The sequence below is a fragment of the Anoplophora glabripennis genome, unplaced genomic scaffold (assembly GCF_000390285.2).
Source record: "Anoplophora glabripennis isolate ALB-LARVAE unplaced genomic scaffold, Agla_2.0 scaffold324, whole genome shotgun sequence".
Classification (NCBI taxonomy): Eukaryota; Metazoa; Arthropoda; class Insecta; order Coleoptera; family Cerambycidae; genus Anoplophora; species Anoplophora glabripennis.
Window position 1 is genome coordinate 506,338 of NW_019417495.1, and position 14,935 is coordinate 521,272.

Here is a 14,935-nt window from a genome sequence, read left to right on the forward strand (position 1 = left end):
ATATACAATTTTTTATATTTATTTCCAGTAACAATAGCTTAAAAGTTATGTATGTTTTTTTTGTACAAAAAAAAATAAAAAATCCTAGTTGTACTTATGACTTTTGCAAAAGATACGGAATTTGCTGTAACATATGCTTTAAATCAATTCTACCTGTAAAGAAAGGGAATGCGGTAGATTCTGTTTCTTTTGTAAATTAATATATGATTACCTGATGTATTTTACATCGTTTTGAGTTACCGTTATTCTGTTAATTAACATAAGGTTATCTGAGCTTGTTTATTAGAAAATAAAGCTGAACATTATAAATGTTGTATCATTCTTGTTTTACCTGAAGTCACCAATTCCTATTTTTTCCATAGACTACATCAGTTTTCGATAGCACAATGACTCATATTCGTACTAAGGGCACATATGCACACAGAATACTCGATAGTATGAAGAAAAAAAATTCACAAACAATATTGAATATCGTCTGTGACAAACTAAAATTATGGGTATTTTGCCAAAAGTCCACTTAGATCATGAAGTTGTTATATTAAGTAACTATTTTACTTATGTCTCCAATGACAAAATATTAAAAAGTGAACGAGGGATGACTATAAAAAATATGTACCCTAGCCCTAACAGAAAACACAACCCACAAAAAAGAAAAGTGGTCCATTCCAAACACTAAACCTATGTTTAAGTATTTTGAAACGCTGAATCCGAGCCAGAATTGCTCCATCACCCACCATTTTTTTTTAAATCGCGAAGAACCACCCTTAAATACAGAAAATATGGAAAATTCTATTTTTCAAAACTAGAGGTAGTCCATCTTCATCATCTTTCACCCCCTGTTTCTATGGGATTGTAAAAATAGAAAGAATCACTTGAACAGAAAGTATAGCCAAAAAGAATAGATTTCCATCTAGGGTTGATAAACATCATCCGCAAACACTTAGCTGAATCCTTCAAATATTCTGCTTCCACTTCACCATATCAAATTTGATCTCATAAAATAGTTTGTTAAAGCTTTGGACTAAGATGGCGACTGTTTCCGGAAATATGTGATGTTTAACTCAAAAAAAGATACCCACGAATCCGTACCTTGTTAAAAGACGAAAAATCTATCACAAATTGAATGATACTGAAAGAGCAGCATGGCTAAGTTTGAAGAAAGTCAATCTGAATTACTTAGGGAATCAGAAAAGTGAGCATTGCCAGAATTTAGTTGAGGAACTGGAAAACTTCAAACAATTGGGTTGCCTGATGAACTTGTAATTGTATTTCCTAGACTCTCTTCCGAAGAACCTTGGAAACGACACTAAAGAACAAAGTAAACAGTTTCACCAAGATATCAAGGAAATGGAGCGTCGGTACCAAGGAAAGTGGGATGTTAATATGATGGCAGATTTCTGTTGGATGCTCAAAAGGGAAAACGAACCAAAAAACACAGAAAATAAAAGAAATCAGTTACATAGATCGTTTGGAGATTACAGAGTTCATTTTAAAAGGAGACAGGAGTAAAAGGAACGACATATCTGATCTGGAAACGATGTTCAGATTTTCGAATGCCTTCACATCTTTGCTGGCATCAAATGGCTGAAGTTCTATATATTTCTCTCATAGAATTTCCCAAACTTTAAAATTATTTTGCACAGTATAATAATACTGGAAGGTAATAGAGTGATTCAGACTACGAATTCGGTTTCAGCACATCAAAATACATGTAGACATGTCCTGAAGTAACTTCCATTCTCTTTTTAGAATTGTTCCAAATGCTATACCCCCTAGAGTGGGGTTTTCCGTATTTAAGGGTGATAATTCTGTATTCAAATTCAGATTTAGCGCGTCACAATACATAAGGATAAACGTATAGGTTTAGTCTTTGGATGATGTTTTCCAACCCTGGATGGAAATCTGATCTTTTTGGCCATACTTTCTGTTCAGTGATTCTTTCTGTTTCTACAATCTCATAGACATAAGAAACGGGTGTGAAAGTTGAAGTTGGACTGCTTCTAGTTCTGAAAAATAGAATTTTCTGTATTTAAGGACGCTCCTTCGCAATTTAAAAAAATGGTGAGTGATGGAACAATTTTGGTCCTGGATTCAGACAATTCGGAAATACATGTAGATATGGTCCTGAAGTAACTTCTATTCTCCTTTTACAATTGTTCCAAATGCTATACCCCCTAGAGTGGGATTTTCCGTATTGGTAATTCTGTATTCAAAGCGCGTCAAAATACATAAAGATATATAGGTTTAGTCTTTGGAACAGACTACTTTTATTTTTTTGTGCCTGTGATCAACTAACGATTTGAGGATGATGTTTTTCAACTCTGGATAGAAATCTGCTCTTTTTGGCCATATGTTCTGTTCATAGTGATACTTTCTGTCTCTACAATCCCATAGGTATAAGAAATAGGTGAGAAAGTTGAAGTGGGAGTCCTTCTAGTTTTGAAACATAGAATTTTCTGTATTGAAGGACGGTTTTTCGCGATTTAAAAAAATGGCGGCTGATGGAGCAATTCTGGTTCTGGATTCGGATTCAGCGCATCAAAATACATAAGAAAACATAGTTCCAGTTATGGAACAGATAACTTTTCTTTTTTTGTGGGTCTGTGTAAACATTAATTGTACGTTACCTGGTAACGTTTTGTAACGATAACTTTTTCTACTTGTGTCTCTATTTGGTTTCAGTTTGTCATTATTCCACGTTTTCTACGGAGTTTTGTAACAAAAATGAGTTTTGTGAAACTGGAACATGAGTGTCGTCAAGTTTTTAACAAATAAACTGAAAACTCCTAAAAATATTTACGAACGGATAATCGCAGTCTATGTGCACGACAATCCGTCATATAATAATAATAACAAAGTGTATCGCATCTTAAATAGTCACTCTGAAGGCTGCTAGATCTTTAATACGGCCTAGGCTGGTAGAATGCAAATTACTACTTCACTAGTATTATGGAAGAAAGACCAGTGTCGCATTAGAGACGAAATAAAATTTTAATTACTGGCCTGACCAGTATTGAATTGCATTTGCTGTATCTAGTAAAGAGCTCGGATCATTCGTCACCAGAACTATCACACATACAACTTCTTAGTTCTCCTCAATAAGCCGTAGGTGAAACAACTGACGAATAATCTCGCTATTTTGATGCTTATCTAGAGATAGGTGTGAGATATATCGTACAAAGTGTAGGTACCTATTACATCTTAAATGGCCATTGCTACTCAACACGGCCAAACTGGTTCCAACATTAGTCCACAACAACATTAAACATTTAAATTAAAAATTTGGTGTATGGTATAATGCATAACCTAAAAAAATCATTGTAATATCTAAAACCAGAATAATTTAGATAGGAACAAAAACTGCGACGATTCTTGCTTCTTCTGACAACAGAATTATGTATGCATTTTCTTTAAGAAACAGTCTACACCACAAAACATATAATACAAGAAGGTCGTTTTCATAATACCAAAATCGAAACACCACTGACATTAAAAGACAACAACTGGCTCCCTCACTGTGTCTGGCCGCCCAAAAAAATGGAACTAAAGATAGCCGAGACGATAATGATGATTACTTTATTATCTACCGCCGGTAAAACAGATGCCAATTTGCGCGGGCTTCTGAAAATACATTCTAAGGGTCGTATATGACACTATACTAAAATTAGTTATAATTTTAGCATAGTGTCATACGACTCTAATACTACTTTTAATATTAAAAAATATATACGATATTACGATTTATAATGGTAAAATCGTATTTTACTCGTTTAAATAAACAAAAAAAAACTGCAAAATTTATAAAACAGTATTTATTAGCAATTTTAATGTGGTTATTGTTATTATTTATGTTATAAAGAGGGATAATCCCCTCGATTCCAAATCATTGAGGCTAATTTCTAGCCATGGAATAATGGCGCGGTTATTAATGTTGCATACAAACAAACAATTCTATTCACAAACTTTATATTTTCTGTTAAACCTGTTTTCTAAACACACAAACAAAATGGAAAGTTGACGGAGAAAAAACAATCTTCTAAGAATATGAATGTTTTGACATCATAAATAAATAATAAATATTTTCCTTTTCTGTGTAAACAAACATAACCCTTTTCACTATATTTAATTGGAAAACTCAATTTAATATTTACTTACCTTTTTGCCAAAACTTCCAATATTTTTCTCATACAAATACATAATATAATCAAGAAAAACGTCATGCTAAACAAACGTGAGTCGTGAATTTCAGTGTGGAAAAGTTAGTAAAAAATTTAATGACACTAGATTTTACATAGTGAAAAAACTTGTAACAAACTTAGTTACTTCCTTTTCCTCACCCCGTTCTTCGTATGTCTGGACAAGCTCCATCCCCTCCCTGTTGCGAATCTGGCAATGCTAGTTGCACAGCCATGGTCTACACCACTTAAATTGGCTTAAAAAATTACATGCCTGCACATGATTACCTTGGGTAGTAAAGCATGGATAATGGATAGGGTTACGAAGCGTTTTATAAACATTGCCCCGACCAGCATTGAATTATCTCCACAACCACAATATCCAGTAAACTCATTCATTGGTCGAACCCATCAGACATAGACCGGTTTTGGACTTATTAGTCCTCATTCAGCATTAGACAACCGACGAATGAATCTGTTATTTCTATCACAGGCATGGGCATACGCCAGACTCAGCAGAGTGCTACTTCTATGAACTGCTACTCAATATTCAAGCCTTCAATACCGTCACACAGGCAAAGAGCTACCTGCAATGTCGCAGGTACTGTGAAAACTCGACCTCTCTCGCCATTAGTTGAACCGATATTCAACTGATGATATTGCAGGAAACAAGTATTTCCTACTCTGTTCCTTTGTTCAATTCACTTAAAGCACAATGAGCGTTTTAACTGGTCTAGGTTCCTTTTTCTTAACGAGTTATTTACATATTTGATTGTCCCAGGAGATATTTTCATAAAAAAATAGTCTTTATGTCTCTGTAAAAAAATACAAGTGAGCCGGCTATTCCACGTCACAATAAAAAGACTTTCCCGTGGCCTGGAGGCAAAATATAATTTCAGAAAGCCGTTTATTCAGTTATTAATTTAGCATTGTTAAATTTATAGTAGATTACAGCTTCTGAAGGTTTTAACTTACAATTAGTACATTTCTGTTAATGACAATTTTGGAAAAGCTGTAATTTTTTATTGATTCGTAAAGTATACAATATCTATAAGGTTATGTATGGAATAGCATATCGGGTAAATGGCCTCCTCGGCTTTGCTGGCACATACGCACTCTTTTGTCAAAATTGTCCATGGCTCTTTTGCATAAATGCTGCTGAATTTCATTGATACATCGCTCAATTTGTCTGCTTCAAGGCATGGATAGTCGTAGGCTTACAGGCATTAACCTTAGATTTCGAAAAACCCCATAGAAAAAAATCCAATGGCATTAAATAGCATGATCTGGGCGGCCAATCCTGGTCACCGAAACGTGAAATTACACGACCAGGAAATGACTTGTAGTAATTGAATTGTTTCTAGTGTTGTATGGCATGTGGTACCGTATTATTGAAACCATATATCGTCTACATCCATATCTTACAATTTAGGCACAAAAAACTGGATTATCACGTCAAGATAGCGGGCGCCATTAACTGTTATTGCCTGACTAGGCGCATTTTCGAAGAAGAATAGTTGATGATGCTTCCAAAATTCACACCAAACAGTGACGCACTGTTGATGCATTTGTTTCTTAACAATCACTCGTGGATTTTGATGATTTTGTTCGAAAAATCAGCATCCACTTGTTCAATCCATCCATTCAACCAACTGTCTTCGTTCTGCGTGGTCAATAGACTTCAGTCAACTGAACTTTGTAAACATGAAGATGCAAATCTTTCATGAGAATACGCTGTAAATGTCAAATTCTTGACCACGGTGTCAAATTGATGTCCCTGGACTATCAGCAATACTCTCACGAACTGCTTCGATGTTTTATGTTGAACGACTTGTTGAAGGACGGTCAGAATGTATAAGATCACTAATTGATCCAGTCTCCCTGAATTTTTAATCTCTTCAAAATTATTGATGAAATTCCAACCATATTGTGTATGAAAATTGCGAACTGTAGCTGACAAACCTTCATTATTTTTTAAATATTGCTCAACAATGAAAGCGCGTTGTTCTTTAGAGTAGAACTCTGTTTTTAATAACCCTGATCTGTCAGCTGTCACGCTGTCTTTTTTTTTCGTTGGCAACACTTTACCGCACAAATGGCGCAAAATTCAAATCTTGCGTGATTTTTGGGACATCCGATATATTTAATCACGAGTCTCATTCATTTTTGGAGAATTAAAATTTCCAAGCGAACTCAGTACCTACATGCATGGTAAATATGTAAAAATATTACTTAAATTTACAATTCACAAGTCAATAATAAAATTTCAACAATATATCTTTATATTACCTGTATATAATAACAAAAGACAATTACCCCAATAAATGACATTTATTTAAAAAAGCAATGAAAACAAATGTCAACTGAAATTTTAACTTCAGCATTTTAATAAGTAGGTATTTTTATGACATTGTATACATTTAATAATGAACATTAGACCATAACAATTTGTACTGCATCGTATCTTGCGACAAGTTACAATTTTTTTGTGTTACCATTCATTCTATTTATTTTAAGACGATATAATGAAACTAATTTTTATTTAAAAACAAAACTTTTAAAAATATTCCAAAAGTACACATATGTAAAACATTAAACAACTTTTATAACCTAAAATGGAATTTCAACTAATATTATGTATAGTAGTACATATATCTATCAACATACACTATTACAATGTAAAAGTAAATAAGCTAATCCCTATAACCTTAAATGCGTTTACATCCTTTTTTAAACTCTTTTATGACTGAAAGTAGAAGCGGTACAACATTGTGGCTAGGATTCCAAGAGATATGGGGATGATCCAAGACCTGAAGGAACTGAAACAAAAAAATAATAAATAAATAGAGTTGCTTCATCGTAATAATAAATAACTAAGTTGAAATAATAATTACTAAGCTGTTATATGGATAACAATGCACTCCTGCCGAGAACATTGTTATCCTTATAACACCCTTGCTTCCCTTAAGGTATAATACCCTAGTAGTTATTTAATTTCAACATTTTTTTATATATAGGTAGTATAGTAGTATAGTAGTATAGTTTTTTATATATAGGTAGTATAACAATAATAAATGTTACTGGTAATATTGGTTTTATAAGCTTCCCTATCTCAACAGCCATTGCATAGCTTTAAATCATAAAACTGTGTTTTATCAGCTTCAAACTTTGGGCATATACGCGAATTAACAGCCTAGTATTGAGGGACTTTCTATACACATAAAAATTTAAAAGAAAAAGTTCAAAATGTAAAAGGGCCCGAAATCTAGATCTATCCAAATGTACATATTTGGATCCGCTTCTCTTCCTCTAAGGATATCAGTAGATCGTTAAAAATAGAAAAGTGGAATTCCTACACAATGTATAGGTAAATAATAATTATTGTAGTACGGAAAATTTTAGGAGGGTCGAGATAGTGTAGGAAGATGACGTGCCCAGGGTATTTTTTTCGAACAGTTCTGTTATACTGACTTGATAACGAATTATCCCAACATTACTAACATTTTCTGGTAACAAGTTATAATTATTATCCTTGAAATCAATTGAGTTATTACTCAAGCTTAGTTGATGACTTTTATTTATTTTAATTTGGCACATCACTCCGATATTTAATCTCTTTCATAACATGACAATTATTTTGAAAAATCATTCGTAAGATGAGTATAGATTTCTAAAGGTTATGGTCTTAATATACAATGCAACTATCATGCTTACTTTAACTTCATTAAATTTTACGCCCTACCACAACATTATTGGTTGCTGATTTGATGGTGATGACAAACTGTATTATTTTTCCCGATCGTCGAAAGAATATGAATAGCGTAAATGGAAAATATGTTTCTTTTCCGAAAAATCAAATATAATGTACTTCAAGGACATTGTTATCCTTATAACACTCGTGGTGCTTTTAATGTTATTTAATTCAAAAATAGTTTTTATGAATCATCGAAATTCTAAAAAAAAAAATTGAATCTAATGGAACTCATTTCATTCACATAAAACTACGAACTCGCACAAAACCACTCACAAAAATTAATGAACCAGCTTTAAACCCACTAATGAAATATCTGTTAGTTCTGACTTGAGTTCTGTTATTAATCAAGAAATTCGAAAAAAAAATTACTTGATTTTTTCCAGAATTCGTGCCTGACGTCTTTTTGAATAAAAACTACGATTTCGTTTGTTCTACACAAGCCGAAATGACTTAATTAAGAAAATTATAAATTTAACACATTTTCATTTAAATACGAGAAAAAAATACCACTTTTTTATCGACGAAGATGTAAGAAAATCCTTATTTCCACATTTGTGAGTAAAAAAAATATCTATAAATCCTATTGCATAATTTTCTCTATCCCTGCTATCAAATTATCGTTGTTTTGAGTTGAACAAAGCACACTTTAGCACATTACAGAAAATATAATGTAATTAATTCACAAAACTATACAAAGTACACTAATTTTCATAAACTCATTAAATTTCATACACAGTAACGTCAATAAACGTCACGAATTGTTCTCTAAAATAATATAAGCATTTGCTGACCATCGGCAACTTATTATTATTCATTTAAAAAATTTCACAGTTTACTCAAAAAGACTGAATAAAAAAAAAGTAAATATACCTGCCTATAACTCTTTAGCGCCATAATGTAGCATATTCATTACAAAAGTCACGGTTCAACTTCCAACCGATTACCGTTACATAAAATAGTGAACCTATCTATTACTATTAAAAACGATGGCCATAAAGGCTGCATAAATATCAATTTAGTCCATTAATAACTAGCCGCGTAGTGGTATCTACGCATAAGATAATATTTTAACAGAATATATACAACTGGCTTGTTATAAATCAGCCTTTTATGTAACCTTGCAGCAGTATTCATTAAAATAATATCCCAATATTACATTAGGATGCACGCATCTTTCTAGTGACTTTAGTCCCACTCTTAAAGCACTTCTTTAATAAAAATAAAGGGGCACAATTTAAATTAAAGTACAAAACCGCTAATATATGTACACAAAGATTAGCAGAATTAACTACCCAAGGTTTCCTAATTAACAACACTGACATTTAACCTTAATCCAATATTTCATTGAAATTTGATTACACAAATCGGGAGCCAAATAATAATTCTACTACTAGGTCAATACAAATAACCTCGTAATTGAAATTTCATAATATGAGTCCATGGTACACTTTCAATTGAAACTTTTTTGTGCGACGCGACGGTGTTTCAAAATGTAACAGTAATTATATTCTAAAAAATAAAAAAAGGAACTCCAATGAATGAAACTTGCGATGGGAAGAATAACCTGTTAGGTATTGTCCAATAGATGGTGTTATTTATATCAGACTTTTTTCTGCATCCAAAAGGTAAATCAGAAAGAGAATGGAACAATTAATTGTTAGCTAGCAATACCAAGTTGTAGAGAGGTTATAAAATTAGGACAACAAAAAATATATATACAAAATGAATATATGTAATTAAGTTATGTCTCACACTATTAATTTCGCTGTTATTATTATTAATTAATAATTTAATTTAATTATTAATTAAATTTACCCTCGTAAATTCATATAGTATAACAGGCGTGAAATAGAATTCATGTTCTCATTTATGAATTCATGCTATCATGTACTTTTACCTTTGGAAAGTTTAATAAAATTTTTAAAAAAATCAGCCCTAAAAAGTATTTTTGCTAATACGTTTCTGAAAATTTTACATTTAGATTATTAATCTTTGGAATTTTCGAAAGGCACTAGAATATGAAATAAATATTTTGGCATAAAATAAACCACCCCTATATGCTATTAGAGTTAAACCAACTATTTTTTACCGCTTTCTTGAACTATATATACCTTAAAACTTTTCAATATTATTATTAAAATCTTCAACAATGCAATAAAGTCTGTTTTGAAAGCATGTGACAGTGAATAATTAGCAGAGCATAAGCCATAAAAAAGTGGAGAGACAAATTTTGAATCGTGACAGTATTCTATTACTAATTCAATAATAAAACCTAAATAGTTATAAGTATACCTACAAATACAGGGCGTTAATTAATTATGTACAATAAATTCAACAGACGATTATTTGAGTGATTTTAAGACAAAAAGTTCATGTAAACATTGGTCCGCACATGCTTCGTTTTGAAGATACAGGGTGTTAAACTTTTGTAAAAAAAAAATGGTATTTAGTAAATATCTTAAATACCCTTTACCCGATTTTGTTGTAATTTGATAGTGTTAAGGGGCTAATTTAACCCAAACTTGATTAGATTTATTAAATCCAGTGGCGTTCCGAGCGGTACCCTAACGAATATTTTTGAAAAACAAAATATATGCCACTGACTTTGTAATTTTTATATATGTTTTGAATTAAGCAACTAAAAATACAACTTTTTTGTATCTTAAATATTTTTCTTGATTAATTTTTGTAGAAAAAATAAAATAAAATCCACTTAATTGTATATCTCTGGGCCACACAAAATTTATATAAGCATAGGTCCCGTAATGCTTCGTTTTCAAGATACAGGGTGCTAAACTTAAAAAAAAAAAACATTTTTCGTAAAAATCTTAATCCTTTAACCAATTTTGTTGAAATTTGGCAGTGTTATTTATGGTAGAAACGGGCTAATTTAGCCCTAACTAGATTAAAATTATTAAGTCCAGTGGCGTCCCAGGAGGGGGCATCTTAACCAATATTTTTAAGAAAAAAAATGTACGCCACTGAGTTTTCTTAAACTTTTATAATTTTTTTCGGGTTAAGCAACTAAAAATACAACTTTTTTGTCTCTTGCTTCATTTTTGGAGAAAAAATAAATAAAAATCACTTTATTGCACATCAAAGAAAACATAATAAAAAATTAAAACTGCCAAACTATCAAAAACTGGGGTGTACCTGTTATTTTTCTCCATATCAATAGTCTATTCTAATCTTAGAAATTGTTATAAAAATCAATGATAGCTAGTTTTTTTTTGTTGTCCGTGGACATATAATAAAGCTAAAAGGAAGGAAGATAGAAAAAAATTCAAGAGACAAAAAAGTTGTATTTTTAGTTACTTAATGCGACAAAAATTATAAAAGTTTTAAAAAGTCAATGGCGTACATTTTTTTGTACATTTAATTGTTAAGGTGCCCCCGGAAAAAAGTTTGACACCCTGTATCTTGAAAACAAAGTATTACCGGACCTATATTTATATAAACTTTTCGTCTTTGATTCACTTAAAGAATCATCCCTTGAAGTTTGACCGCGTGCTTAAATAACACCCTGTATTTAGTATTACTCTTAAATTACTGTCAATAGTTTTTTTAACTACATATTCCTAACACACACCTATGACGTTTGTGGATAATTTAATGAAAAATATAATTAACTTATTATTTAATTATAATCTGAAGCAGGTACATTTACCTTAGAACTGTCCTAATACTTTTTAATTACACTGAACTTTTATTGGATAACCATATAAAATATTATTTGTATGTGTGTTCAAATGATGTTTCATTACACTATCTCATTACGAAACAAATTATCTATAGGTCCAACATCATGAAGTAAAAAAGATGCGTGCCGAAAATAAAGCACAGCTAAGTTATTATCTTGATATAAAGCAAATATGATAAAGAGATATTTTTAGCGGCATCGATTTTCTAATAAAATGAAAATTAAGTTACGAATGTGACGAAGCGTATTCAACGGAATATCATTACAGGCGTTTAAATACCAGTTCAATTAATAATTATAACTTTACAATATTTTGTATTATGCAAGAATGTGATATTAAAAGTAAACTTGTTATTTTTACGTAATTAATTATTTAGGCTTAAAATACTACTATTACTTTAAGCCTTATAATATACGACATAAGCGCAATGACTTGCATTTGTTGACGGATAATGATAATCCAGTAAAAACGATAACATAGATGACCTCCAATATAAATTGCATATTCCACGTTGTAAAAAATAAAACATAGTGAAATTTCACTCACATCAATCAATTTTCTATTACTTTCCTAGTGAGTGACTTTTTATTTTATTATGAGCATACAAGAATTAAATTTTGCATGGTTACAATGAAATTAATTAGACGCCATGTACTTTCCTATTTAATTTTTTGTCAATTCATTTGACGTAGTCATAATTATTTCATTTTCAACATTTAGGCCTGATTTTTTCACCTCCTGATAAATTTATCTTCCAGTTAAATCAATACCTTTTTCATAAAATATATATGTATAAGAAAATGACAGACACAGAATTAACCGACATTTACATTTACCCGAAAGTTGAAAAAAAAACAACCTTAGTGAAATTACTTGCTAGTGTCTTACAACTAGAGTTCGAGGTTTTCGTCGGCTAGTCATAAGCGTGTCCGTCGTAAACAAATAAATAAAAAGGTAGGTATAAATAAAAATAAATATGTTTGCGTACCTACTTTATCAGCGATACGTCGTTTTTTACCGCGATTTGACGCGTTCAACATTATTAGAATATTAAAACACGTATACAAGAAGAAAACGCGAAGCCAATAACTTCCATTATTACCGGTTTCGTACGTGGCGCTGTAGGGAAAGGCCGACGCGACGGCTATGATCATCCAACCGATTCCCGAACTTTATAACAAGTACAACGGAAATTATTTCAGCAAAATGTTATAGAAACTCAAATGTTGTTATTGTAAAAGTTATCTTAACAGATAGGTACTTGAAAAATCAAAGTCAAAAAGGCAATAACCAAAATAGAAACTCGAATTCAAAAAAATTTGTTATTGGGCAAACAAAATGGATTTTAACCATAATAAATGCAAAGGCATAACTTTACAAAACAGAAACTGATCGGACGAAAAGGTTACGTTATTGTAGATTATATTTAAAATCTAATAATTCATTTACTTAACCTAATCTTAATCAGGAACCCAAATACTGGACTATAGTTATTATATTCAATGCACTAACACAATTTTCATCAGAGATAACCCTAACATGACCTACCAATAGATTGTGAATTTGGTGAGGAGGATGTGACCTAGTCAGACTGGCCAGAAACGCTCACTGGCGATCACGAGGAACCTGAGACGCCAAGATAGTCAGGAAAATTAGACGAAAATAGGACCGAACCTCGGAATTGCATAAAGAAGGTTCGATTTTGATGGGACAAAGTGCGTTCTCCTCGTAATTGCATGTACATCAAAGTCTACAACGTCTCATGCGGCGCTAATTTGTTTATTTATAAATAATCAATTATTATTAACAAATAATCGTATTTCGGATATTACATGGGGTGGAAACGGCCAATCTTGATGCGGTAAAGCGCATTCTTCTTCTTATTAGTTGTACTTTAACTGTAAAGGACCCCCACCGATCTTCATTTGTTTATCGGTTTTTATTTGATTGTTATAAACAAATTAGACGTGATATCTGCGGTCGGGAGTAGGACTAGCCGATTTGGACGGGATGAACGTGGTTTTATATAGAAAGTTCAAGATCATAAAGGCTCCGACTGATCTTCATTTGTTTTTTCATTTTCAATTTATGGGACGGGACTTGGAACTTTTTGTTTCAATATGTAAATAGTAAACAAGACGAACGTACTAGTCTAGATTATTGAAGTATACTTAGAATTTTTGTGGTCAGTTTTGAGTAAGTGGTCAATTTTCAAGATGGATTGTGTGAATTCTGGTGAACGTTGCTTTATTTGTGGCAAGGACGTACCTGTTCTCATTGCAGTGGGCGAAAAAGGCAAGCAAAAATTGAAACTAACCTCAATTGAGCGAAACGATGGTAATATTACGTTTCTGAATAAATCTGCCCAAATAAATATATATGTTCACGCTGACTGATAACAGCCCGAATTTGTATATACTAATTATTAATTGAAGATCAATGAATAAATGAAAATCAGTCTGCCCTTAGTGGCCCTTAGTGGTTCTGGATCACCTTGTAATCCAAGTACGAGAAGAGCCTCGATTACCGCGTGAAAATCCCCCCCTCCCAGTCCGATTTCCCAATTTGCTCTTAAGGATCGAATAAAAATCAATAAACAAATGAAGATCGGTGGGAGTCTCCCAAAGTTAAGGTACAACTAATCAGAAGAAGAATGGGCTCTACCGCATCAAAATTGGCCTTTTCCAACCCACGTAATATCCGAAATACGCTAATTTGTTAATAATAATTGATTAATAAATAAACAAATTAGCGCCGCATGAGACATTGTAGACTTTGACCTACATGCAATTACGAAGAGAACGCACTTTGTCTTATCAAAATCGAACCTTCTTTATCCAATTCCGAGGTGAAATGCTAATTTTCCTGGATTAAGAGACCCATTGCGTAGATTCTAAAATTTCCGGAAAAATTGAAAAAAAAATTGTTACAATCCAAGATATAACGGATTCTAACCATTTTACTTTCCATAAATATTTCTATATGTATATTTAAAAAAAATAACGCTTAGAAATTATTTTATTAAAAAATATCATAAGAGCATATTCGCTTTTAGAAGAAGATACATATACACCAGGAAAATTAGCGAAAATAAAAGAGAAACTCGAAAAAAGTCCTATCCGCTAGATTATTTTAAAATTGTCTAAAGGAACATAATACAAGACATCTCTCGTCTCGTGAGTCAAAAACTTTTATTAGCTAACTTTTCTATTTAAACAAATAAGTGAGGAAAACAGTTTTTTCACTTTGCAGGGAAAACCATCAATTTTAGCGAAAAGTGACTCTCAGACAGCTTATAGGGAGTA

General features: G+C 31.9%; 1 protein-coding gene across 1 annotated transcript in view; it reads right to left on the reverse strand.

Annotated features, from left to right (window-relative positions):
• Positions 1–6,487: 6,487 nt before the first annotated feature.
• Positions 6,488–14,935, reverse strand: part of LOC108911095 (cytochrome b5) — a 32,610-nt gene continuing 24,162 nt past the window's right edge. The window contains exon 3 of the mRNA XM_018715931.1: positions 6,488–6,994. Coding sequence (XP_018571447.1) covers positions 6,916–6,994 — 79 coding nt within the window. The 3' untranslated portion in view covers positions 6,488–6,915. The remainder of the gene's footprint in view (positions 6,995–14,935) is intronic.